This window comes from Hypanus sabinus, chromosome 11 (assembly GCF_030144855.1).
Source record: "Hypanus sabinus isolate sHypSab1 chromosome 11, sHypSab1.hap1, whole genome shotgun sequence".
In the NCBI taxonomy this organism is placed as follows: Eukaryota; Metazoa; Chordata; class Chondrichthyes; order Myliobatiformes; family Dasyatidae; genus Hypanus; species Hypanus sabinus.
Genome location: NC_082716.1, coordinates 30,586,851 through 30,613,076, shown reverse-complemented (window position 1 = coordinate 30,613,076; position 26,226 = coordinate 30,586,851). Strand labels below are relative to the sequence as shown.

Sequence of the window (26,226 nt, the reverse complement as noted above, 5' to 3'; positions counted from 1 at the left end):
TCAACCGACCAATAGACATCGGAGCAGTTCGCAGTCGGCCAATCGGCAGCTGCACGTCCGGACCAACCAGGAGAGTAGTGATTCCGCGTCCGTCCAATCGCTATGCAGACGGCGGCTTCCATTGGTCGCGTGCGAGTCTGCACATCCACCGCCTCGTGACTGACCTTCCGGGAGAAGTGCGGGTAGGGCGCAGTCAGCAACTGCGGAGATGGGAGCGTTGTGCATCTGACAGTCCGGGCAAAAATCATCAGGCTAAGTGTATTTACCTTTTTGTTGTCCATTTGAATGCCCGTTATCCTCAATAGCATAAAGTCACAGAGACAGGTCTTTCGGACCATTTAATCGACCTGCACCGGGACCTTAACCCTCCATACCCCTATCATCCAAGTACCAATCTTCTTTTAAATGTTGAAATCCAGCTGGCATGTACTTCTTGTGCTGGCAGCTTGTTCCACACTCAAACGACCCCTTAAACTTTCACCCTTTATCGTTGACCTCAGTGGGAAAAGCCTGCTTGCATTTACTGTAACTACACCGCTCATAATTTTATATACCTATATGAAATCTACATTCCAAGGAATAAAGTAGTAACCTAGTCAACATTTTTACTTAACTCAGGTCCTCCAGACCTGGCAGCATCCTTGTAAATTTTTCAACTTTTTTTACTACTTGTGCATCTTGAACTTGCATTGCACCTTCAGCACCAATATGTTTTTAACAGCAATGACGTTTAAATCCTGATGTACCACTATCTGACCTTTTTGGAAGACCTCATAGTTGTGCATCTGGCTCACCAAACTGTTCACAGTTTCCACTCCGGGGCCCAATTCCAATGCCCCTTTTAAACTCACTGCTTTTGTAGAACCTGCAGCAGATAGTGAGGTCAGCTGAGAAGATCATCTGGGTCTCTCTTCCCGCTATTAGAGACATTTACATTGCACCAGCAAAGCTAACGGTATTGTGAAGGACCCCACGCACCCCTCATACAAACTCTTCTCCCCACTGCTATCTGGGAAAAGGCACTGAAGGAAGCATTCAGGCTCTCACGACCAGACTGTGCAACAGTTTCTTCCCCCAAGCCATCAGACTCCTCAATACTCAAGAGTCCAGACTAGTATCTACATCATTTATTATTGTAATTTGTCCTCTACTGTGCTTATTGTCTTGTTCATTAATTATTGTACTGCCCTGCACTGCTTTGTGCACCTTATGTAGTCCCGTGTAGATTTGTGGTCTAGTGCAGTTTTTATGTTTTATGTAGTCTAGTGTAGCCTTGTGCTGTCTCACATAGTCTAGTGTAGTTTTGTGTTGTTTCATGTAGCACCAGGGTCCTGGAGGAACATTGTTTTGTTTTTCCTGTGTACTGTACCAGCAGTTTATGGTCGAAATGACAATAAATGACCTGACTTGACTTGGCTGCCATTCCCTGACATCTTCCTGCTTGTTTACTTATTGTCTTTTAAACCTGCTGGATTCATTGGAGTTTTACTATGTAATATAAAGTGAATTACAAGCAAGTCAAAGTGCTTAATTGACAATCCAACACCATTAAAATCTCAGCCATGTTGAATTAACAGTTTTTATAAATTAACAACATACCAACATGTCTTTATTAATAGTCTCACACAAAGGTCAATGGAGGCTAGGTTCAGAAGCCCATTGAAGAGAATGGTGGAGGTCTTAGATAAAGTTTTTAAAAATCAGGTGGGAAGATTGGAGCCTGGTTCTTATCAGAAGAGAAATTCAATGGATGACGGCTGGTCAGCAAAAATCATTTATCAATGGACCAAAGCAGTCAAAGAATTGGATGATCTTAGTCACAGAACAATGCCTTTTGGCCAATTCCATCTGGTTTGGTGTGTTGATTATGATTGGTGGGCAGAGTGCTGAAACCCAAGCTGGTGGAGACTGCGCTTCAACATTCAGAATCAAATTGCATGTACATTGAAACATGGAGTGAAATGCGTTGTTTGTGTTAACAACCAACACACCTAGGGATGTGCAGGGAGCAGCCTGCGAATGCTGCCACACACTCCAGCTCCCAAATAGCGTACAAGGGAAAATCTGCAGATGCTGGAAATCTGAGCAACACACACAAAATGCCGGAGGAGCTCAGCAGGCCAGGGAGCATGCCCACAGTGCTTGACAGAATAACAGGACCAAGCAAGCCCCTTGCCTCTCTCCCAGCTACACGTGCGAAGAGCCTTCCAACTCCCACTATAGATACTGCCTGATCTGCTGTGTTGCTCCAGCATTCTGTGTGCCTTACTTGGGCCTCGACTCTCAGCACTGACCCACGGATGAGCTGATGGCAGGATCCCAAATATTTTTGCTTCTCCTCACATGGACATCCACTGACCTGGGACAGCTGTAGTGCAGGCGTGGGTGTCCATCAAATATCACAAAGTAGGCCTGATGTCTAGTCCCTGTTCCTAAACCTTATTCTGACTTCTAACTCCCCACATCATTGTCCCTAAACTTTAAACATCCCCACAATCCCCAAAACAAAAACTAAGTCTGAACCACTGAAATCTCAACCCAGAAACTACAGCCAAATCTATAGTAGTAGTGGTGATGAGATGGTGTGACATAGGCTGGGGAGTTACAGGGTGCCATGCAAGTCAAGAGCAATGATGGTTGCTTTGAAGCCATGTTCTTCATCCCTTTGTCAGCTTATCACAAGTTGCTCTGTCTCTGAATTAGTTATGTGTTTTTTATATTAAGGTATTTTACGAGGTGTAAACACACCTCGTCCAACTACTATGCATTTGAATGCCAAGTTTTTAAGTTATTAACGGGTGCTCACCTTAAAGATTTGTGTATTTACACTCCAAGTCTGCTTATGCTTACAATTTAAAATTAAAATTAGCACTTAATTTACCCTCGCAAATTTTTAGCAAAAAAGTTTCTAGTTCCTTGGGTTAAATTTCATTTGCTGCATCTTTCCACCTTTTCTCTGTCTTGTATCATCTCAAGAGAAAGATGGAAAGAGGAAAAGGTCAAACAGAGAAGATCAGAAAAGATTGAAGCAGAAGGTAACAGAAGCACATAGGGTCACCTGGTTAGTGAAACACAATTGATTGAAACAATTGCACAATGAAGTAAATTCCTGACCGCATTCCTACATTTTCATTCAGGCTTCTAATTTTTTATATATACCTCTGAGGTGTTGCTGCCTAAGATTATTTGCTAATGAACCCCTCAGGGAACTGTACAGCTGTACACCCTTCGGCCTGCAGTCTGCGTGAATAAATGAGCATGCAATCACAATATACCTAAATTCCCATAATCACCATCTCCTCCTAGGTTCTATCATTCATATGGGCTAATTAACAAAGACCAATTAATATACCAACCCATTTGGGATATGGGAAGCACTCAGTTGTAGGGAGAACGCGTGAACTCCACACAGACAACACTGGAGACAGGTTTTGAATACAGGTCCTAGAAATATGCATTATTATCTCTAGTCTTGACAATTCTTAAAGTACTGACTTGCATCATTCCAGAAAAATGTTATCCTAAAGTATGATCTACGTCTAACCTGCAATAAGCATCATTCTCCATCACCCCATAGTATACTAAGTACTGTACATTGACTCTTTAAAATTATAGTCTTACTTTGTTTCTCATACATGTTCATGGTTTTGCTCTGTCCCATACCATTTTCTCTTCCAATTCTAGCCTCTGGAATATCTGCTTTCTATTTTGGCTTCCCTAACATTAATCATTCCTTCACTTTTAGTTGTTTTCGGCCGACAAGGCCCTGAGTTAAAAAAATACTCCCCTAAACCTTATCTACTTTATCTTTTAACTTTTAAATATCTGTAGTATGTCCTCATGTCTCTTGGTTCCTTAAGATTATCATAGCTGGGGGGGGGGGGGTGGTGTTGATGGGGATAAGCTCCCACCAGCTATTAAATGGTTGTCTCAAATAGCCTTGACAACCATGTCCAGCTGCTAAGCCTTCATCTGTAGCTTAGCTATCAATCCCAGCAGAAATGTTTCTACTGACAGGAGAAGTGGCAAACACAGGTTACCGGCACCTTAAAACCAGATGGGGCTTGTTAGCCGTGGTTGGCAGCTCATCTAAGAGAAAGAGAACTCTGATCTCAATCCTCCGCTGCCTTGCGGTTTTACCCACTCATGGGAGACTTCAGGAGTAAACCCCAGGGAAATATCCAGAGCTGGTGTTCCTCAGGCAGTCCTACATTGAGTTCAATGCTGACTGGCAGCTCCTCTGAGGCTGCTTGGAGAGGGGAAGCCAATAGAGTAACAGCTTGCTCTCCATATCATACTGCCCTGGCTTTTGTATTGACTGAACTTAGAAACCTAGAATACAACATCCATGGTTGATCCCAACCAACAGACTCTGTATCAAATTTCATTTACAGTTATTCTGGAACATTATGCTACTTCAGTGAAAACGATGCAGTATTCATTGGGCAAAAAAACTGATAAAATCTCTTCAAGTCTTATGGAAAGCTAATGGGCAACCTTTCATAGGAAAGTGGAATTGTGGGTCCTAGATGGCCATGTACTGGATCTAATGTACAAGTATGCCTTTTTCCTCACTCTTGAAAGTTTTCCCGTCTTTTTGATCAGCCATCTCAAACAACGTTATGGAAGCATGCATATGAACATTGTTGTTAATAATAGGCTGATGTTTGTGCCTTCCCTTGTTTTTGGCATCAGCATAGTAATTATGGTGAGACTTAATGGGTGAAAATGTCACCACTGAAGAAACTAGGGAGGGCATTGTAAATATAGGATCTGGGGTGGGGTCTGTTTGAAAATAATCAGGCTGCAGTTTAGGTTTGAAATTTATTTAGTGAATGATAATCATATGGCCCTGTATTTTCAGGCCCATTCAAAAATGGTACATGATCGTGCATTCAAATTACAATCTTCATTTTCTTCCTTGGTGGTTTATGCTCATATTGATCCACAGATACAGCAATCAAGTAAAATAGGAGTCTTCCGGCAAACCTCTTAACGTTATCAATTTTTTTGGGGCATCACACTGGAAATTAATCTGACTTTGGTATAAATTCATATGTAATTTCACTTGCCATATTAATCAATGGGAAGAGAGTCTATTGCCAAAGTTTGCTCATTTTCTTAGCAGATTGGTAATCCAACTTTAGTTCTTCATTGGAAGGCTCTCGCGTGTGGTTGAACTTGACTTCATTTGCTTACTCCAGGTCAACAGTGTAGCAGTGGGAACGTGCATGGGTGTCAGGTCAGCAATACTTGTCAGTGAATACTGGTTCCTGTTCCAGTTCTACAGGGACCCACTCAGTTTCATGTCTGCACTGGTGCTGCTTCTGCATTCATACGCAAATTAACACATTTCACTCTGCTGCCAATCTCCACCTAGCCGACACTTTGACATAGTCCACAATCAATGCATGTTTGCAGTTAACCTGTCCAGTTTTAATTCCACCTTAGTGGATAGGTTGATTACAAACATGCATTACAAAAGAACTATTTTGACACCACCTCTCCCACTCTATTTCCTGCAAGGACCATTCCAGTCTCCCAATATCTTTATCTCCATCACATTTACTCTAATGTTGAGACTTTCCACACCAGTATCCTTAGATGTTTTCCTCTTTTCTTAACCATGTTTTGTAAATATTTTTGTAAGTTCTTTGTTCATCAGGAACAAGGACAGGCCTACCTTTCACCCCATCAGCCTCCATGTTGAGTTGATGCATCATCTTCAATAATTTGCACTACCTCCAATCTGATTCCATCACCAGGCAAACCTTTCCCTCCTTTTTGCTGTTAGTATTCAGAAATGACTATTCCCTTTGTAACTGCATAGTCTATACTTGAATCTCCACCAATCATTCCCACTACAGGCATGAAGAATGCACCACCTTCCCTTTTACCTCTTGCCTTCGCACCAGCCAGAGACTCAAACAGTCCTTCCAGTATAACAGAGATTTACTTGCACTTTTTCCATTTTAGTGTACTGCACTTAGTAATCATGATATGGTCAACTCGACACTAAAGAAATGCAAACTGAGTTATGATCTGACACAGCACCTCCACTCAATCAGCAAAGGTGATCTAAGCTTTCAGTCACTTAATACTTTCATTCTCCACTCCATCCCACTCTGGCCTCTCATGAGGAATGGCTCCTCAACTTTTCTCTGACTACTTTGAATCCCTGGGCAATTTTAATTCTTAGGTACTTCACACTGAATTTTAACAATTTCCATACTCAATCCATTTTCTTCCAGACCAGATTTTATGAGTAATTAATGCAGAAAATCAGATAATTGCAAAGGGCTCACAAACCTGTTCTTGCAACTGTAGCTTTACACCTTTCTAAATCATATTTTCTCTTCTCTGTTTCCAAGCTCTGACGCTGACCTCACCAGGCTGAGTGGGAGGCAGCTAACCAGCTCAGAGGAGGAGGCTTTTTGAGAAAATTGCAGGATGAACCCCACCTTTGTCAAATGGGTTCTCACATCAAGAATGTGTTTCAGAGTTCCCCTGTGAAGAAAGTGAACATCCCATGACCAGTGTTCTGTGGCCAGCAGTACATACACCACATCACTGGAGGGTATGGTTGAAGTTGAGAACTTCAACAACCAACTGGAAATATTTTGAACTAGTAGCCAGAAGAATACAAACTTAAGTTCCTTGTGGTAAAGTATGCTTTCTTCCTTCCTTTCCTTCTCTGATTGGCAAACGGTTCGGGGGAGGGTGGAAGAGGGAAAGCAAGAAAGATTACATCCAGTAGAGTTACCTTCCTGGCGAATATTTGCAAAATACATTTTTGTCAGGGACAAATACAAGTTCTTAATGGCATCAACGTCTCAACCCAGGTGCAGGTACAGCTACCAATTAGATTATGTCATTCTCTGAGCAAGAGAAAGCAATATAATGAACAATTTGCTGGAGGTACTCAGTAGGTCGACAGTTCAATCCTTGAGTTCCTTCAGCATATAGTTTGCTGTTCCAGATTACAGCATGTGTAGTCAGTTATGTCTCCATGAGAATGCAATGGATGCCTGACAGGAATAAACCATGCCATTAACTCCAATCACACTGGCCCCAAAGGCAACAGGCATATTGATGTCGTAGGTCTCATGAAGTATGCTTGAATAGCTCCTCTCAGACAACACTACATAGGCACTTCCTATACTGTATTGGCTTTACCAAGAACTTCGGAACACACAGAACTGTAGTGGAAACAACTTAGTTCTCTCTTGACTATATCCTGTGATCCTTTCCACACCCATTGTTAAAAACACTGCTAAAAAGTGTTGTTGCAACTTTATCCTAGTGCGTAGTATAAAGTACCAAACAAAGACCGGAATAATATCAGACAATACCCAGTTCTGCTGGAAAGCAGCAGAATAATCGGATCTCATTTATTGATAAATTGTGTTCTATCATGATCAACTGTGATCTGTGGACATATGTTCAATGGGGTGGATAACACTGCCTTGAGTCATAGGATATAACATTGAAAATAGAATGTGGACAGGTTGATTACAAGCAAAATATATTTTTCAAATAATAAACAATTGTGATCCTTTACATATTTCATCTTTGCTAAAAAGGCTGAAGTTTCTGTCTAAATCCAACAAAGAGGAGAGGCATGAAAAGCATGGATTCCTTAACTGTGGAACAAACTATAGTAGGTCTTACGGAGTTGCGGGTCACCAACAGATTGGTTTCACACCATCTGGTAAAATGTCAACAGATTGCTAAGCAGTACTTTGCCTGAAACCGAATAAGATAGGTTTTACATAGAAAACCTACAGCATAATACAGGCCCTTTGGCCCACAAGGTTGTGCTGAACATGTCCCTACCTTAGAAATTACTAGGCTTACCCATAGTCCTCCATTTCTCTAAGGTCCATGTACCTATCCAAAAGTCTCTTAAAAGACCCTATCGTATCCGTCATTACATTAAAAGTAGAAATGATATATTTAACTAAAGCTATACTACCTTGATAATCACATGTGTTTAAGCAAATTAGTCACTGTTTATAAATTCAACAGTCAAACCTATTTAATGGCTTAATGTTTTGCAGTACTGTCCATTGCTCTACTGAATGAAGTCCAGAAGGGTTGAGGTTTCATTCCCAGTCTTTGCTGTGTAAGGTTGCATCATTTAGGAGTTACGATTTAGGGGAAAATAACAGGCATTTCTCCACCTGTGACTCTTTGATTAATGATGGGCAAAATAGAATGGTCTTAGTTGTTAGGGGAAATGGCCTACATTTGTGCTGTACACACCACTTGTATTTCCCACCATCTTGAATGTATTTGCTTCAAATCTGGAAAGCTAATATCCCTGGTTGAGACAGTCCTTAAGTAAAGCAAAGGGACTTTGGACAGCAGCAAATTGACAACAATGTAATTGGATAACTTGATGAACCAGACCAAAGCATGGTCATAATTATTTTTTGAAAATTTTTGGACTGTGAAGTTCCACAGTTTAGAATTCATTTAAGTCTAACATCCAACCTGCAATGTGTGGGAGTAAAAGTCTTTTTGTTATGACTCTGTTGCAATGTATGGACATGGGAATTTAAAAGTCTAATGGGTTGTAGAACAAAGCTGTCCCATAGCCTGTTGGTCCTGGCTTTAACACTGCAGTAGAGTTTGCCAGGTGGAAACAACTTATGGTTGGGGTGACTGGTGTCCCCAGCGGTCTTCCCGGCCTCCTTTCAATTTTCAATAATTTCACTAATCAATGCTTCTGAATGTCCAGCAGTCAGAAACTTTTAAAGACTAATAATGTATTGAAAGATTTTAAAAAATACTATACTAAAATGATGAAAAAGCAGTATTGCCCCAAAAACAATTAAAACATTACACCTGTACACAAGTAACAAAAGAAACAACTTACCTTTCTTTACTGGAACAGTATAATTTCTATGAAAATAACTGTGCTGTTGGATCTTTTCCCAGATATCACAGGATCCAAAAATCAAATTCCACTGTGTAAATACTGGTGAAATTGGTAGTGGATCTTGGCCAGTACTTTTGGGAGTGCTGCATTCATGAGTATAGGCATGCAGTTAAATATGGAACTGTCAAGATTTATCAGGGTCATTGTGTCAAAATGCTACTCATTGTTTTGAGCAAGCAAATGTAAAAAATTGGGAATGAGGCTATGGTGTAAGTAATGCTGTCAAAACTTAGATCTGTATCACAGGGAGAACTTTTTTGGTCACTAGAATTAAATGATTGTGATTGTATTGGTGATACTTCTAATGACCAACAATTGCTTCCATTGACTTTAATGTGAACGATCTTTGGGGGAGTGAGGCAAAGAATAGTTAATACTTTTGCAGCAGTTCATTGCTTGCAATCTAAGCCAAATATCCCTCCTGTGATTTCCAGAGACACAGAAAGTAAAATGCAGAACTGGGTGTAATAAGACAATATGTTGTGAGGTGATAACTGAAATAAATTGGGAGGGGGTAAGTTGGGGTGTTCATGCATCTCCAGACACACCATTTCCTTTGAGAACTTTGCCCCTGACTTGAATGACATAGATTTTAGATCCACATGATGGGGTATAACAATATTTACTTTCAATTAAGTCAATAATCTGTACAAATTGTGTTAATATAATAATCCACATGGAAATCAACTTGCCTCCCCAACAAATTTTTCTTCATGAATGATTTAACTATGTCTTCAGTAGCAGTGGTCTTTTGTTCCACTCTAACTGTTCCTGATAGTTACGTATTTAAATCTGCATTAAACCAAAATATTGGATTAAAGATGATTTAATTTTAATTTCCAAGAAAGAAAAAAATAAGTAAAAAATCCCCAATGAAGCCACATTGTATAAAACCCGATTACTGAACTTTATTAACATCAAGACTCTTCCAATGATGATATCATTTATCAACAAATAGAAAACAGACTGTGTATACAACAGAGTAACCCCTACAGCACTATGCATACACAAGGTAAAAATGAGCTTGTTCCAAACAATTTAATCCCTTCAAATCAGGTTACTGTCTATATCATTCTGACTGATTATATTTGGCATTCATCTACCACCTTTCCCTATTCCACACGCAGTCTCCCTACTGCATCAGCTCCGTAGATTACAAAAGATTATACCATCACAGAACATTGACCCTCCATAATAGCTCACTAGAAAGTTCAAGCTATTTGTCAGCAGTCTTGACTCCCACAGAATAATCAATATGAAACAAAGACCAACTGATCTGCTTGGTGAGGAATAGGGTTGTTGTCCCCAGCTCTTCTCTGGGTAGGTGATCGGAGGTTTGTACCAAGGTGCGTTGCAGTGTTTACATCAAGTTGGTTGAGTTCCAGTTTAAATTCATCTCCAACAGATTGAACAGAATGTTAGGTATTGAGTATTTTTCTAACTTTTTTTATTTGTTTTTTAAAACAAGGAAAGGATCAAATTGGTCATTTTAAGAAACTGTACAAAACCAAAATGTATCCTTGTTTTTTTTTATTAAATTCATCTAACAGCACCAGGCTCCTGCTTTATTCAATATTAATAGTTTTGTATTGTACGATATCCGAAGAGAAGACACTTTCATATAAGAGATTAAACTTCTGGTTGATTTGTCTATCCCTAGTAGGAGATCAGAAGCTATAATCAGAACAGTGGTTAAGATTCCAGTCACCAGGATTAAATACAGAGCTGCACTAAAATGGGCAGCTCTGTTGCAAACATAAGGTACTTTTAAATCAGCAGAAAGAATATAAAAACTTAACTGATTACAAAATAAAAAGGCATTTACAACATAAGGGATTCAATTTTGCCAGAAAAAAATGACCAATTTTAATAAAAAGATTTATAAAATGGCACCCCAGTTAAAACCCGAAAGTAAATTGATCCATTGTACTTGCGCTAAAATTATAATCAAAAAAGGGAATCTCATGCAAAATAGAATGGATTTGAAATTTGAAAAGTATCCCATTCATTTGGAATTAACGCAAGTCACCTTAGTTTTTGATCAGTCCGAGAATCATGAGAGAGTTTCAGAGTTGCTGATATGATTACATCTTTGACAATTCACTGTACAGGATAACTGAACAATGATTTAATATGATATGGCTCAAAAAATCATTTCTGGGTCCTGAAAGTCACATGTTCTGATTGGGTGCTAGAAGTTACGTTGCATAGTGATCAAAGCTTCCAAGGTACTCCAGTGCGGCTCGGTAACATAACTGGTACTGGTCCTGTGGAAAGATACAGAATGATGTTCAGTACAATATCTCCATTTATTACACTGTGAAAACCAATAAAAATTTATTAGAAGAATTAAATATTTATGGAAGTCAAACAGAATTCTATAAATTACATGGGATATTACTAAATGTACCTTAATAAAATACAGTGAAGTTAAAATATCATGGTCACATTCACTTCCAAAGAGATAGGAAAACAAATTCTCATTATTCCTAGCAATAATGGACAGCTTTCTGACTGTAATATTAAACTAAGATTCAACAGTGATGTAGCCCAGGCCTGTTAGGTAAAGATCTATTTGATGACTACCCTCCAATACTCTCACCAAGCTTCTCAAAAAACTGTAAGATGATCACGTTCTACAGTTTTGAAGCACAGAATAAATCTAAAAAGCAGTATCATAGAAGACAAATGTCCCTTGAAGTCAATGTTAATGTTGATTTAAAGTACTTTTTTTAAAGAAGGTGTTTTGCTTAACTGTAAATATTTTAACACAATAAAGAAATTAGTTTGAGCAAAAATGTTAATTTCTGTGGAAACGTGACAGATTAGATACAGTAACAGCCTTTTATTACTCCTACTAAAACCATACTTTTCAGTATATGCAATGAGTAATTGCACATAGTATAACCATTTTCTCAGTGACTGAAGCTCTTTTAACATGCAAGAGAATATGAGGAATACAAGATGAAGTGGGCCATTTAGCCTGACTTGCCTGCTCCACCTTTCAATAGTATCAGTGTTGATCACTTACTTAAGCATCACTTTCCTGCACTAACCCTACATTTCTCGATCCCTCAATAAACATAAAAATATAGATCCTTGTTTATAATATATTCAGCAAAGGAGATTCCACGGCCCTTCTGGATACAGAATTCTGAAGATGTCCTGTCTTCTGGTTGAAGAAATTTCTTCTTAACTCCAGTCCTGACCTCTGTCAAGCCCTTAAGAATTTTGCTTTTTTTCAGTAACTTAATCTCATTTTTTTAGAGATAATATAACCAGTCTGCTTAAGCTCTTCAAACAGGATAACGCGGCATTTAGCTTGGTGCAAAAGAAATTTCCTTCCTTCTGGGGAGATGCCAGGTCCAAACCCATTCCTCCGAATGTTGCCTCACTGTGGCCCTACGAAATTCCATAAGATATCTCTACTCTTGTACTCAAATATGCCTGAAATAAAGGCTGTACCTGCACATTAATTTTCAGTTATCAGTAACACTCACATCACTTTCAACCTCACTCCATCCAAAGTGGATGACTATGTTACATTTCCACCTACCATGTTGTCACTCATTCTTTGAAGCCCATCTAAAAACATGTATTTTCTGACAAGCCACACAGACGCCTCATTTGGTATCATAAGTATACATGGATATATTGCACATGGTCCATTCATCCAAATCAAAATATATTGTGAACAGCCAAATCTCCAGAAATCCCATGCATTATAACCTCCCAAGCTGAAAACTACCTGTTTATTCTGTTTCCTGTCTATGTAGCCTCTTTATTGAGTCATCTTGCCATTGATTTGCACTTATGTCTACAGCTATTCTTATATACGGCGGTATAACCATATATTATTTCTTGTATACGGTTTCTACAGCTTTTATCTGTATATTCTGCCATCCAAAAAAATTGAAAAGGAAAAATATACAAAAATATTTTGTGATTGGAGGGGAAAGGTGTTACACGGAGACAAGCAGTGGGAAGCAAACAGGAATCAGGTGGCTTTCTTGTGTTCTATTGCTGTCATTCTATAGAAATAACTCTTAATAGTCGTAAAATCAATTTTCCTCCCAATTCTGATTCTTCCTTTTCAAGTTCCCCAGTCTACACCTGCTTATTCCCCTCCACAGATGCTACCTGACTTTCTGAATTGCTCCAGTATTTTGTGTGTGTTGGACTTCAGTAAGATGTTTAGTGAGATTGCACGTGGTGGCTTGTTTAGAAGGTCAAGCCACATGGGATCTAAGGCAGGCTTGCTAAGGCTTCGTTTGTTCATAATATCCTTCAATACTCCCTTTTCAAGCAACCAACTACTTTTGAACAAATTTACAGATTCTCTATTGGGGGGGGGGGGTATAACAAACTAAAATGAAATAAATTGCTATAAATTCTATCAGGTAAATTGTTATTTGTGAAGGGTACTTTTGAAGAATTGGTTGCATATAGACTGCACCAGACTGATTAAGTCACGCTGATACAATTGTATTTCTATGCTATATTGACTGTCCTGATTTTCATACTATTTATAAAAAATTACTATAATTTGCTCATTTAGATGGAGACGTAATGTAGTGTATGTGAAGGATGCAAGAAATAGTCAATTCAATAACGGAGATTCTTACCTGATTTTATAATAGTTATCTTTGAGAAACAAATGATTTTCTACAGAAATGGTGACAGTTTTGGGCTAGATTGCTGTTATATGCCTTTTGTAACTATGAGGAAATTTGGGACATCTGGGCAAATGGGGAAGCCCTGAACTTAAGTGTAACAGGTTAATGTGAAATTCCTGATTCCAATCTGACATTGGACCCTATGGAGTCCAGCAGTGTTACAAGCTCCGTTCCAACTTTACAATATACTTTTAATTTCTGCAATTTCCTTTGCAGTTCTTCTTGAAGAAGCTGATAGTCACATCAGATACGATAGACTGACTCTCCTGAACGTCGGGCAGACGGCAGTTACCAACTATGTGCCGCCTTTCCGACACTGACATCTCCTGTTCGCGCGATCAATGGGAGACTCACCTCCTACATAGCTGTGACCTCGGAAGTGGCATCAGAGGCGAGGGAGAAGGGCCGGTGCTCTGGTGAGGTTGAGACAGCGAGCTAGTCGGCCGCTGCTCCCTACCATACTCCTGGCTAACGTTCAGTCCCTGGATGATAAACTGTGTGAACTGAGAGCCAGAATCTCCTGCCAGTGGGAAACAAAGGAATGTAATGTTTTGTGCTTCATGGAAACCTCACTGACGGAGGAGATACTGGATCATGCCATCAAGCCCTCTGGGTTCTCCCTGTTCCAGGCAGACAGGTATAAAAACCTCTCTGGGAAGAGTAAAGGAGATGGGGTATGCTTCCTGGTTAATAATGTACTTTGTACTTTGAGGCTGTACCTTCTGGTCCTAGACTCGCCCATTATGAGAAACATTATCCCTATGTCCACTCTATTCAGGCCTTTCAATATTTTCAATAGGTTTCAGTAAGATCCCTCCTCATTCTTTTAAACTCCAGTGAGTACAGACCCAGAACCATCAAAACCATTCATTCCTGGGATCATTCTCGTGAACCACTTTTGGACCCTCTCCAATATCAGCACATTAGATAAAAGGCCCAAATCTGCCCACAATACTTGATATGCAGTGTGACCAATGCCTTATAAAGCCCTTTAATTGTAAGGTTTTTCTTGAGTTTGTGCTTTAAGATGAAAAGAATCTGTTATTACTACAAACTGTAACAGATCATCAATATTTTTTAATAACAGAGACAAAGTTATTTTGACAGCTGTTTTGGTTTGGGACACCTCAGCATTTAGGTGGCAATTGATGATCAAAGATTCTGCCAGGCTGTGGAGAACGGATGGGAGCTGATTTCCTAAAATTCACTGCATAGGACCCATTCAAGATAAGAGGAACTTATGGGTGGGAAAGCAGCAGACTTGAGTGGCTTGCTGTTCAATATAAGAGGAGATATAGTACATTGATACTGCACAAATTTGAAGGAACAGACATGATTCAATAATCAACGCAGCCTAAATATCAACTTGGCTCAATGTCAGTGATGAATTGAAGGATAAAACTGGTCTTGAGCAAGCAGAAAAGGGATGGTCATTACTGTACATTTCCTGTAAGTGATCTATGTATATCCCAGTCTCTTCTTCAGATAGATAGGACAGTAATCCTGACAAAAGTCTAGCAAATTTAGTTACCACAATTCAGGATCTCAATGACATTGTATTTTCTATTATCTAACAACTAGACAGTTTATGAAATAAAATGATGATCACAGCAAGTTACATTTGCAAATTTTTCCATTTAATTGGGGAAATGGGTTGAAGCCATAATTTAATTTCCCACTCCTAACTGCTCATGGGAAGGCGGTGATAAGCTGCTGTTTGAAGTGCTTTAAGGGCTGGCATATGTACAATGCTGGACCTTGACCCGTTGATGGTAAAGGAAAGGCAATATATTTTCAAGATTATGTGTGGCATGGAGGACATTTCTAGATGGTAATGTACTCATGACTTTGGTGCCCTCGTCCTTCTCGGCAGTAAAGGTTATGGGTTTTGATGGTGCTGTCTACGGAGTCTTGGCGAGTTGCTACAGTGTATTCTATAGATAGTACAAACTGTTGCTGCTCTCCCATTCACAGTGGGGAGAGTGAATAGTTGTGGATGGGATGCCATCAAGAAGACCACTATGTCATATATGGTGTTGAGCTTTTTGAGTTTTGTTGAAGCTGTGCTCATCCATCTCATACCTGACCTGAGCCTTGTAGTTGGTGAACAGGTTTTTGGGAGTCAGGAGGTGAGTTACTTACCACAGGTTTCTCAGCACCTGACTGCAGCTATTTCAATTCAGTTTCCAGTCAATGATTCAGTAATTGTCATGCCATTCAATTAGATAATAGCATGGTACGGTTGATACATTTGAAGCACCTGTTATTTTCAAAGCATTTATTTACACTATACTTTTACAAGCAATGATTAAATACTCCACCTCTGTCTGAACCATGGCAGGCCGCTGTGTTCGTAAGGTCTTCACAGTTTGAAACATGTCCACAACACCTTCGTATCTCATTCGCTCCAGAACAATGCTTAGTGTAATGAATACTCCAGTTCGTCCCACACCAGCGCTAGAATACAGAAGAAACTTATTTCAGACTTCAGAGTTTTATCGATTGAATGCATCTTACTTGGGAGGTAATTCTGTATGGTCTCAGTGGAAAAATAGAAACAATTATACTGGAAACAATAAAATTCAGATCTGTCCTAAAATTGGATAAAGACAACATCTAAGAGACAACTTGAACAGGTACATGGGTAGAAACAGAATAAAAATTATTGTTACTAATATATGAGATGAAATCTAGTGCTTAGCAGCAACAGTAGAGTGCAAAGATGTAAACATTTATAAGAAGTAAATAAATACTGCAAAAATAATGGAAGAATGAGTTTCATGGACCATTCAGAAATCTGATGACAGCGAGGAAGAAGTTGTTCCTGAATCATTGAGTGTGGCTCTTTAGGCTCCAAAATGTCCTCCCTGGTGATAGTAACAAGGGCATGTCCTGGATGGTGATGTTTCTTAATGACGGATGCTATCTTTTTAAGGCACCGTCTCTTAAAGATGTCTTTGATGTTAGAGATGGTTGTACCCATATGATGAAACTACCTGAGTCTATAACCCTTTGCAGCTTCTTGCAATCCCGTGCTGTATCAGATTATGATACAGCTGTCAGAATGCTCCCCACTGTACATCTGTAGAAATTCTTAAGTGTCTTTGGTGACCTACCAAATCAATTCAAACACCTCATGAAATTTAGAGATGGGATCAAACATGGGTAAATAACTCTAGCTTTTGGTCAGGCACTCTGGTCAGCATAGACAAGTTAAACAATGACTCTGTGACCTTGACTCTATGCTCCATATTCCACTTGAGTAAAGTATGTATAATAGGAATGAAAATTTGGTCATTTACAATAGACTTATTAAAGTTCATTACAGTAAGTTGTGCAATTAAATTGTTGATTTATCTAAATAAAAGCACGAATATGTTCATCCTTACCTGCAGTGCACTGTAATGGGTCCATCCTGTCCAAATTGTTCTTTTGTCTTGTGTACTTGTCCAATAAAGTCAATGAATCCTTCTCCGGTTTTTGGCACTCCTTGTTCAGGCCAGTCAATGAAATGGAACTGTCGGATTGTTCGAGACTGTCCATCCTATGTTCAAAACAACGGTGTATACTTACAAACAGTGCAACTGGAGGCTGAGCCACATTTGAATAGAAAATGTGTTTAAACATAAAGTGTAGATAATGTATTTTCCCTCTCTTCTTGAGTACCCTCTCAAGATAGAAAGGAAGACTTAAATACTGTAAATCAGTAGATTCAGTTACTATCTGTACACTCAGAACATTTTTGCAGGGCTGCTGCGAAAGAGAGAAAACATACTTGGTAAAGACAAAATTAATACAAACATTAACCTGCCACCACGTTGCATTTCCCTATGACAGTCAATAATATTGAAATAATGTGAGGAAATGGAAGGATATGGATATTGTGTAGCAGAAAATATTAGTTTAGTGGCCATTTGATTACTAATTTAATTGGTTTGGCATATTGTGGACCAAAGGGTCTGTTCTATATTCTATAAGCCCAAAGTAATACACTAGATTAAAAGTTTCCAATACAATTTTCTGCCAAGGTGAAAATGCTCAAAACAGTTCTTTTCTAATTAATTAATGGGGTGGAACCTCTTTGAGGTAGGCTTGCTTGCAGGGCAGCCTTAGGCTATTCAAATAGGTGTAATAAGTGATTGTGATACATGAAGTGAGATACTAACAATGACAGCTAACACTGCACATATCCTATGGCCTCCAAATAGATAAACGGCCACCTCCCAAGAGAACTTAACTCCAAACTCTTAAAAGAACTCTGTGTGTGAACGGTTTTGTCCATTTCGTTGAGTGATTGGATTTTAGAAACCTGATATTGTGTAGCACATAGAAATGTTATGAGATGCAAACAAATTTCTTGGCCAAAGGATGACAACAACAAAATAAAACACAAAATACTGTGCTCATAAAACACTGACTTTTTAAAATAAAGTATCAAGAAAACAAGTACTAATACTTCACTACTGTATGAAACTAACCAATTATATGCACCATCATGACTATTAATTTTGATTGCATTGCCATTTCCAAATGGAATACAAGTTTCCATGGTCACATGATACTGTCAAACTATTTCAGCAAAAAATTACATTTGTCATTTCCTTATGGGCTACATGCTGTAAAGTACTGATAGCTAAATTTCCAAGTTTCAAAAAGTACATTATCATCATAGTGATAGCACACTTTTAAATGCTGACTGCAGTAGGAAACTCTGCAAAAATTAAGTTTTCCAATACATGCAAAGATTCATAAGTTGAATGCATTGCTCTCAGCCAAAAAAGTGGAATATAATAAACTAAAAAAGTCTACTGTAGACTAGAAAATAAACCAGAAAAGATGACAAGGGTTTGAGCTGAGCTCACAGACGGACCTACTAAGTACATTTTCAGCCTGTCATGTCAAGAATAATACAAATCTAAAGTCATCAAGGCTCTCCAATGTGCATTCTATATGCCACCTACATATTTTGAACCTAACACTGGTGAGACAATTCAGGAACACTTTGAAGATTTTTGCCTCAAATTTGATGGTAATCAGATTTGCAGTACCTATATATAAAAAACAGCCATTCAAGTAAAAATGGGAAAGGAAAACTGATTTTGAATGTCAATGTTTTGATTACAGACTGCACTGCAGTAAAGTTGAGAGAATTAGTTCTCCATTAATTTTTGGCTGAGATTGGAAACTCTGAAGGGACAACATAGCACAATACAAATAAGTATAAACTGACAGAATAAGCCTCATTTCAACAAAAGAACATTGATATGACTACAGTGCATACCTACCCTGGCATCTGTTACTTTGAACTCTCGCAGGATATACTGTGGCATGCTATATTCTGCCATTGGATCTACCACAAAGTATTGATACCGGGCAGAACGTTCTGCTGGCCAGTACTGGTGGCACTTTTCCTGGTGACAACAAAGCAACACATCAGCAAAACTGAGCACTCCTTATGTACATAAACACAAGATCTTTGGGAGATGCTGGCATTTTGAACACAAAGCACTGGAGGAACTCAGCAAGTCAGGCAGCATCTATGCAGAGAAACACTGATGAAGGGCCTTGACCCAAACTGTCAACCATAGCTGCTGCCTGACTTGCTGAGTTCCTCTTGTATAGTGTTTGTGTTGCCTCTTATGCATATCACTTTTAAAATAAAATTGTTTTCAAACAAGTGGCATTCCACATTTCATTTACTGCTCTTAAAACTATATTTAACATTTCATATTTTGGTTGGCTTATGATGAGTTAAGATTCACTGAAGTATTCTACTATTTCTGAGATAAACAAAGGGTCTTTGCAAGTATTTTCTACAAGAACATAAGTAATTTTCATCTTTGTTTGGAATAAACTTTAAGAAAGTGATCATATTCACAGGTAGTGAGGTCACAATAACTAAAAACATTTTAGCTGCTAATACCATCGGAACTGACTCTGTGTAAAAATTGATTAATCTGGAGAAGAACCACTTCCAAACTTCTTCCATTAAGCAATACACAGATTCTTTAAAAACTATGAGGGGCAAATTAATCAGATTGTCAATCCTGGTGAATTTTAAATGTAGTACTCACAGCTATTAACTACCAAATAGACAGCTAATCATCTCCCTCAATGTTTTGTGCAGTTCAATACACTATAAATGAGTATTACTTACTCGACCCATTTCTCGTAATTTTGTGAGCATTACAACAATTGTGGAATTGTGCTCCCATAACATACGCCAGAAATCTTCCGTGGTCTCTGCCAGAGGTCCCTGTGTGGCAATGTAGGCCTTTTGCTGCCTGTTTATTAAGGAAACAGACCAGTTAGAAACACATGGCATAGCATTTTCATCCCATTGAACATAAGCTAAGAAGTTTGCTGCTACTCCCAGCAAATTATTCAAATGCTACTGCAGTATAGTTCCAGCTAAGTCTCAAAGTATCTTAGCTGCCTGTTTTTATTAACTCGTTGTTGTCACAACCTATGCAATCTTTTGCAGATATAATTTTAAATGTTCATAATGTAGCATTTTCTATACATTGCATGATTTTAAAAAATATCCCCATTAATGTAAAATATAAAACCGTTCAGAAATGTAGTAATCATTCTTGTGCTAAAGAAATTTATTTGACAATAGATTAAATTTTATTTCACTTTAATATAATGTTGTACGCTTCTTTGCTAATTTTTAAGTAATTTCCCACATTTAAACAAACCAAATTGTTTACCACTTAATGTTAGGTTATTTCTAATAAACCATCAGACAGTTATCTGTTTTCTTTATATTTCTCTACCTTGAGAACATGAATTTTTCACTATGTAGCCAAAACTGAATGCATTTTTATGACCTTATCTTCCAAAGCACAGTAAGCATTTGAACATGATTTCCTTTGATGAATATGCTAGCATTGGTTGTGAAAACCAAATGTCACTTCATTGAGGGGTGTACGTGTCTCTCTCTCTGTGTCTTGGCTCATCTGACTCGATTGCCCCTATTTACATGTTTTAACCAGGTAATACTGCCCCTGCTCCTTAAGCACTCTCTCTGAATCAACTCACTTTTCAAGTATAGTGTAAAATGTAAATTGGACCAATACACTGAGTTTGAAGCTATTGAAGTCAATTCAAAACAATGGAAGATTAAAAATTGACCATGATACATCACACACTTCACTCTAAATCCAAATGTGACAGAACTTTTGAGTTTTTGCCTTTTTATGATTTCATATCCATTTCGAAATTTTTATCCTCCAATCAACTTGAGCTACTAAATGGAACTTTGTGATTTTGCATTTATAAGTCAAAGTGCTAAATCATTGAACTTTACACTTTTCCCATTAAAAACTGCAGGAAGGTTAGAAAAGGACATGATGGTATGTAACAGGAAGTTTAACTGGTTGAACTTCATGCATTATTCCACCAGATGGAGGCAGAACTCTAATAGAAGCATTGGTATCTTCCCAGCCTCCAATGTAACAAAAATCCTTTTTTTATAAATCATCCATAATTATCTGCTTTATTAAGTACATACTTCAAATGAGCATAATGTGCCTTTATAAAATCTAAATAATTAAAAAAGCTGTGACACACCTAAAATCAGTTGCAGCAAAGGCTGAGACAACTAGTTTAGGAAAGAGATTAAAATTCACTATAGACTAATTTTGCATGTGGGATCTAAAGCTCCTGTACTGAATTGAAATATATATTGTGACCATTAGATGGTCTAAAGCACTCAGGGAAGGAAGAATCAAAATGTCAGAATATTAGTTTGTGGTAAATATAAACATATTGAGTAGCAAGACATCTACCATAAACCTCTTAGTTGTCATGTTTTCTTTGTCAAACTATTAGCCCATGAATAACACTCAGTTGAATGCTTCTCCTTATTACATTGTACACTCCTGTGGTTTTACAAATGCATAAATATTTCCAGTACAACAGTATTTCTCCAAAGAACTAGATTATACAAGTAAAAACAACATACAAAACTTCATACGGCAAAGTACTGTACAATATTCCAAACAATATTTGAGTTGGCTTTCTTCTGTTCATAGAGTTACACTGAAGTTAAGGTTATCAATGTACAGTGCCTTGAAAATGTTTTCAGCCCCTACAACTATTTTCACATTTTACTCTCATTTTCTAAATTTAAAGTATTTTGAAGTAGGATTTTTTGAGCTAATCTACAAAACATTCTGAATCATGTCAAATCAAAAGAAAAATTCCAACACCTATCAACAACTTACCAAAAAGTAAAAACCAAAATTGTAAGGGTGACAAAGTATTCATTCACTTTATAATTAATATGCTAATTTTCCTCAGGTACAATGGTGGAGTATACCGACTCACCCAATTTCACGATGTAGAAAATTGGAGGATCACCTGTTTTCAAAGAACTTAAGGATAAATTATCTGTAATATTTCTCTGTAAGGTCCAATAGTGTGGTAAAATTTCAACAGACCAAATCAAAATGAAGACAAAAGAGCATTCAAGACAAGTCTGGAAAATGATAATAGAGAAGCACAAATATGGGGAAAGGTACAAGACCATCTCAAAAGCAGTGAGATCTGCAGTCAGAGCTCAGTGCAGTCCACCAGAAAAAAAAAGAGGAAAAAACATTCAACCATTTAATACTAATGTTTTAAGACATTAAAACATTGCTTAGGTCAGTCCGCCTCAAAACTTAGTTGCCAGTAAAGAATGGCACTTGCAAAATAGGCTACTGTAATGCCAACAGTCACTTTGTGTGAGCTGGAAAACTCCGTCACTACAACTGAAGATACAGTTCATGGCTCCACATCTCTAAATGGGTATTTATGCAAGAGTGGCAAAACAACAGCCTTGTTAAAATTAAAAAAAAAACATACCCTTATCTGTAAAGACTTTTTAAAGTGTTTAGAAGCTTTAGAAGATACTATAATGATGTGGAATGTCATGTGGTCAGGTGAGACTACAGTGGAACTTTTTGGCATTGGCACAAAGCAAGACATGTGGTGAAAATCTATAATACTTCACATCAACCAGGTAACACCATTCAAACAATAATGTCTGATGGAGGTAACATCGCACTATGAGGATGCTTTTCAGCAGCAGAGATGGGAAATCTGGTCAGAACTGATGGGAAGATGAATGCTGCTAAATACAGAGAGATCCTAGATGAAAGACCTGCCAGAAATCTTAAACTAAGGAGGAAATTTGTCTTTCAGCAGGACACCAACCCAAAGCCCACAGCCAGAGCAAGTCTGGAGTGGCTTCAAATGAAGAAAATTGATGTCCTAAGTGGCCCTGTAGAATCCTGACCTTAACCCGAACAAATGTCCCCAGCAAGGTCTTAAGATTGCTGTCCACCGCTGCTCCCCATCTAACCACAGCAATTTTGCAAGGTGGAATGGGCTAATCTTGTCCACCACATTGTGCAAAGCTAATAGTGACTTATCCAAAAAGACGACAGGCTGTACTAGCTGCGAGAGGTGGATCAACTAAGTACTCAGCCAAGGGTGATGAGTACTTCTGAACTGCTGACATACCAATTTTTTAATTTTTCATGCTTTACAATTTTCCCTGTTTTTTGGGCTGTAACATGAAGAAATGGAACATGTGATTCACAATAAAAATTCTCAGTTAAATTGATCAAAATCTCTGGTTGTAATATTTACTTATGTGAGCAAAACTGTTGGGGGCTGAGTACTTTTACAAGGCACTGTAATCAGACATAGCTCTGTTGAGCCCTGGTATTCAAAATAGAGAGTATCATTTCTGTGGCAGGACTTGAACCCTTAACCTTCTGTCATAGAAGTGAGAATGCTATCAGCATAATCACATTATATTCAGTGAATCCTAGTTAATTGGGACACACCAAGACCAGTACATTTTGGCCCAATTCAAAGGCTGCACTAATTAGCCAAAGTTTCATGGAAATAGCTCAAAACACTCAAAAAAAGACAAACTATTATTTAACTAACAAATAAAATACAGAATGAATTAGAACACAACCAAAACTACTACAGTACTATAAAACTGTGTATTAGATCCTAAATAGGTGGAGGAATTCATTCAGTGAACATTGGCATATTCCTTAAATTGAATGTAAATGAACACAATCAGTGAAGACACCTAGTGCAGATTGTGAACTACCTTGGAACAGTGCTTTCAACAAATACATTCTCAAATCTTCATTTTAATTGTAACATTCAAAATGATTGACTTTACCTTCAAATTCTTTGTAGTTCCTAACTTGTTGAAGAAGTGAAATAGTTTCATTTTCACTCCCAGCCGTTTCTGACATCTCCAAGCCAGAATGCTTGAATGGCAGTGAGGAAAAGAGTTCTAAATTGTCTTAATGTTTATTACTTATTAGTACAAAAATCACAGCTGTTTGAACACAAATATGCAAGCGACACTAGTTAGAAAATGTTTGATAAGAGTGCCCTGCCCCAATTAAGTACAATGTCCCACATAAAACGAAGGGAATCCTGGCTATTTTCTCGATTCATTTTGGGTTTTTTTTTTAAAAGAGTTGTTCCAAATAAGCAACTGTCCCAAGTAACCAGAATCCACTTATAGCTATAATTTTAGCACAGTCAACATTTTTATGGCCTTGAAGTAGTGTTTTACCTATTCAAGGTAGTTAAGTATAAAATGAGGGATTTCAGGTACTGAATTAGATAGGAGAAATTGTGTTTGGTTTTCTAGGGGGAATAAAAGAAAGATCATGCTAAATCAAGACAATTCTAGATATTGTAAATAAAAGGCAATTGTTTCAATAACAGCTGGTTCAATTTAATATTGTGGGGAGAACATTTTTATATTAAAATTATATACAAGGTCAGAATTCTGGGCAAGTAACAGAGACAGTTAATCAGCTTCCAAAAAAAAGGAATTGGTGGCAGAGATAATTAATTTTCACATCAATGGGGAAGGTGTGGGAAATGGGACTGATAGCATTGTTCCTACAGTCATGGACTTGATGTACTGAATGGTCTCATTCTGTGCATAATGGCTCTTTGGCCGAGGTTCAGAGAAGGTTTATTGAATGGTGTTGTAAACCAAGGCCTGTATGGTCTACTGCTAATTTACCTACGTGCTTATGATGTGAACAATCACCTAGCATGAGGAAATAAGTTTTCCCAAACATCCTGATCAAAATCTATTCCTTAAGCAGAAACACCAAAACAGATCTTTATTCATTTATTTCCATTTGTGATGTTGGGTACAGTAATTCCTTACTGTGTAACAGGAAATGCACTTCAAAGTGGGATTCGCTTCATTTATTTGGGACACCATGCTGTTTAATTAGGATAGGATACTGTTACCGAACAATTTTTAACTAGTGCAGGTCACATGCATGTTCGAAACTAGACCGTGCTTAGCTTGAAGCGTTTTAAAAATAGTGCCAGTTGCATGTGTCATGCCAAAATGACACGAAAAGATTTGACACTCTCTGAAGATACTACCCTACCGGACCAAATTAAAAGCTATTTGCCTAACACCGGTCATCATGCGCAGGCAGAGATAACTGGAGTGCCAAAATCTACAATTGCATACTTGATACATCAGCAAGATAAACTGCAAGAAGAATAAGCATTACGTGAGAGACAAAACGGAACATTCCAAAAATGAAAGCATGAAGGTAAGGGTTCATATGTTGAAGGGGACCTCAGTCAATGGCTTTCCATTGTAACCGGAAGAAGTGTGCATGTCTGAATGTTCAAAAATACAAGTCAGAGGGGCTAGCTAAATAGCTGGTCATGAAGATTTTAACCCAATGGATGGTTGATGGAAATGGTGGCACCACATTAAGTTCAAGAAAGCACATGGCAAGACAGATAGTGCTGACACTGTAAGTGCAGAAACATGGAAATCAACAAAACTTCCTGACTTGCATCAAAATTTTTGTGTACAATGCCAATGAAATAGGCCTTTTCTATTGTGCCACACTTAAGGGTTTTCTCGGCTACAAAAATGCAACGCTATCAGGTTCAAAGAAAATAAGATTGCATAATGGATTGATTACCTACATTAGGTGTCTGCTCTGACTTTCTTCATTTACAGTCAAAAGAATATGGCAGCGTATATTGGATGAATTTCTGTGTCAATAAATTTTAGGTACCAATACACAGTTTTATAACACTGTAGTAGTATTACTAGTGTCCGTTTTTCCAGTACGTAATTTGTTTACTGAGTTAAACAGGAGTTTGTCTTTTTTATACCTTATTAACCACTTCCATGAAATTTTGGCTAATTGGGGCAGACACTTAATTGGCTGAAGTGTTTGGTCCTGATGTATTCCAATTAACTGGAATCCACTGTAAAGCATTTCAATATATGCTAAGGTGGGAAATGAACTTTTATTATTGTTTCTTTTTTTCCCTCCTTAGAGTAAAAACAACAGAAAACGATAAACCCCTGATTTAGTTACAATTTTACAAGTGGGAGCAGTACCTGTATCCATCAATGAAGCTGGCATTTATGTAATCAGAGCCCTCAACTCCTCGGATTGGTTGCAAGCAGACTCGAGTGGATTCGTATGGCATGATGTTCACAAGACGGTTTTTAAATTTGTTACAAGGGAGATTGGCACTGATAAATCGTGAGGTATGTGCTTTGGAGTTTGCCAGGCG

The 26,226-nt window shown here is 38.1% G+C and overlaps 1 protein-coding gene and 1 long non-coding RNA gene across 5 annotated transcripts in view; one reads left to right on the top strand and one right to left on the bottom strand.

Moving 5' to 3' along the window:
- The first annotated feature begins 97 nt into the window (after nucleotides 1-97).
- LOC132401804 (uncharacterized) lies at nucleotides 98-26,111 on the top strand. The gene is made up of 3 exons (XR_009514712.1): nucleotides 98-258; nucleotides 13,837-14,257; nucleotides 25,984-26,111. It is a non-coding gene; the product is annotated as an uncharacterized LOC132401804 (long non-coding RNA).
- LOC132401802 (receptor-type tyrosine-protein phosphatase F-like) overlaps nucleotides 9,828-26,226 on the bottom strand; it is a 362,488-nt gene continuing 346,089 nt past the window's right edge. For all 4 annotated transcript variants that reach the window (XM_059984024.1, XM_059984023.1, XM_059984025.1 and 1 more), the window contains 6 exons: nucleotides 26,048-26,226; nucleotides 19,778-19,904; nucleotides 18,906-19,031; nucleotides 17,010-17,164; nucleotides 15,942-16,077; nucleotides 9,828-11,211 (listed from right to left, as the gene is read on the bottom strand). In XM_059984024.1, the coding sequence (XP_059840007.1) occupies nucleotides 11,143-11,211; nucleotides 15,942-16,077; nucleotides 17,010-17,164; nucleotides 18,906-19,031; nucleotides 19,778-19,904; nucleotides 26,048-26,226 (792 nt within the window). In that variant the 3' untranslated portion in view covers nucleotides 9,828-11,142. The remainder of the gene's footprint in view (nucleotides 11,212-15,941; nucleotides 16,078-17,009; nucleotides 17,165-18,905; nucleotides 19,032-19,777; nucleotides 19,905-26,047) is intronic.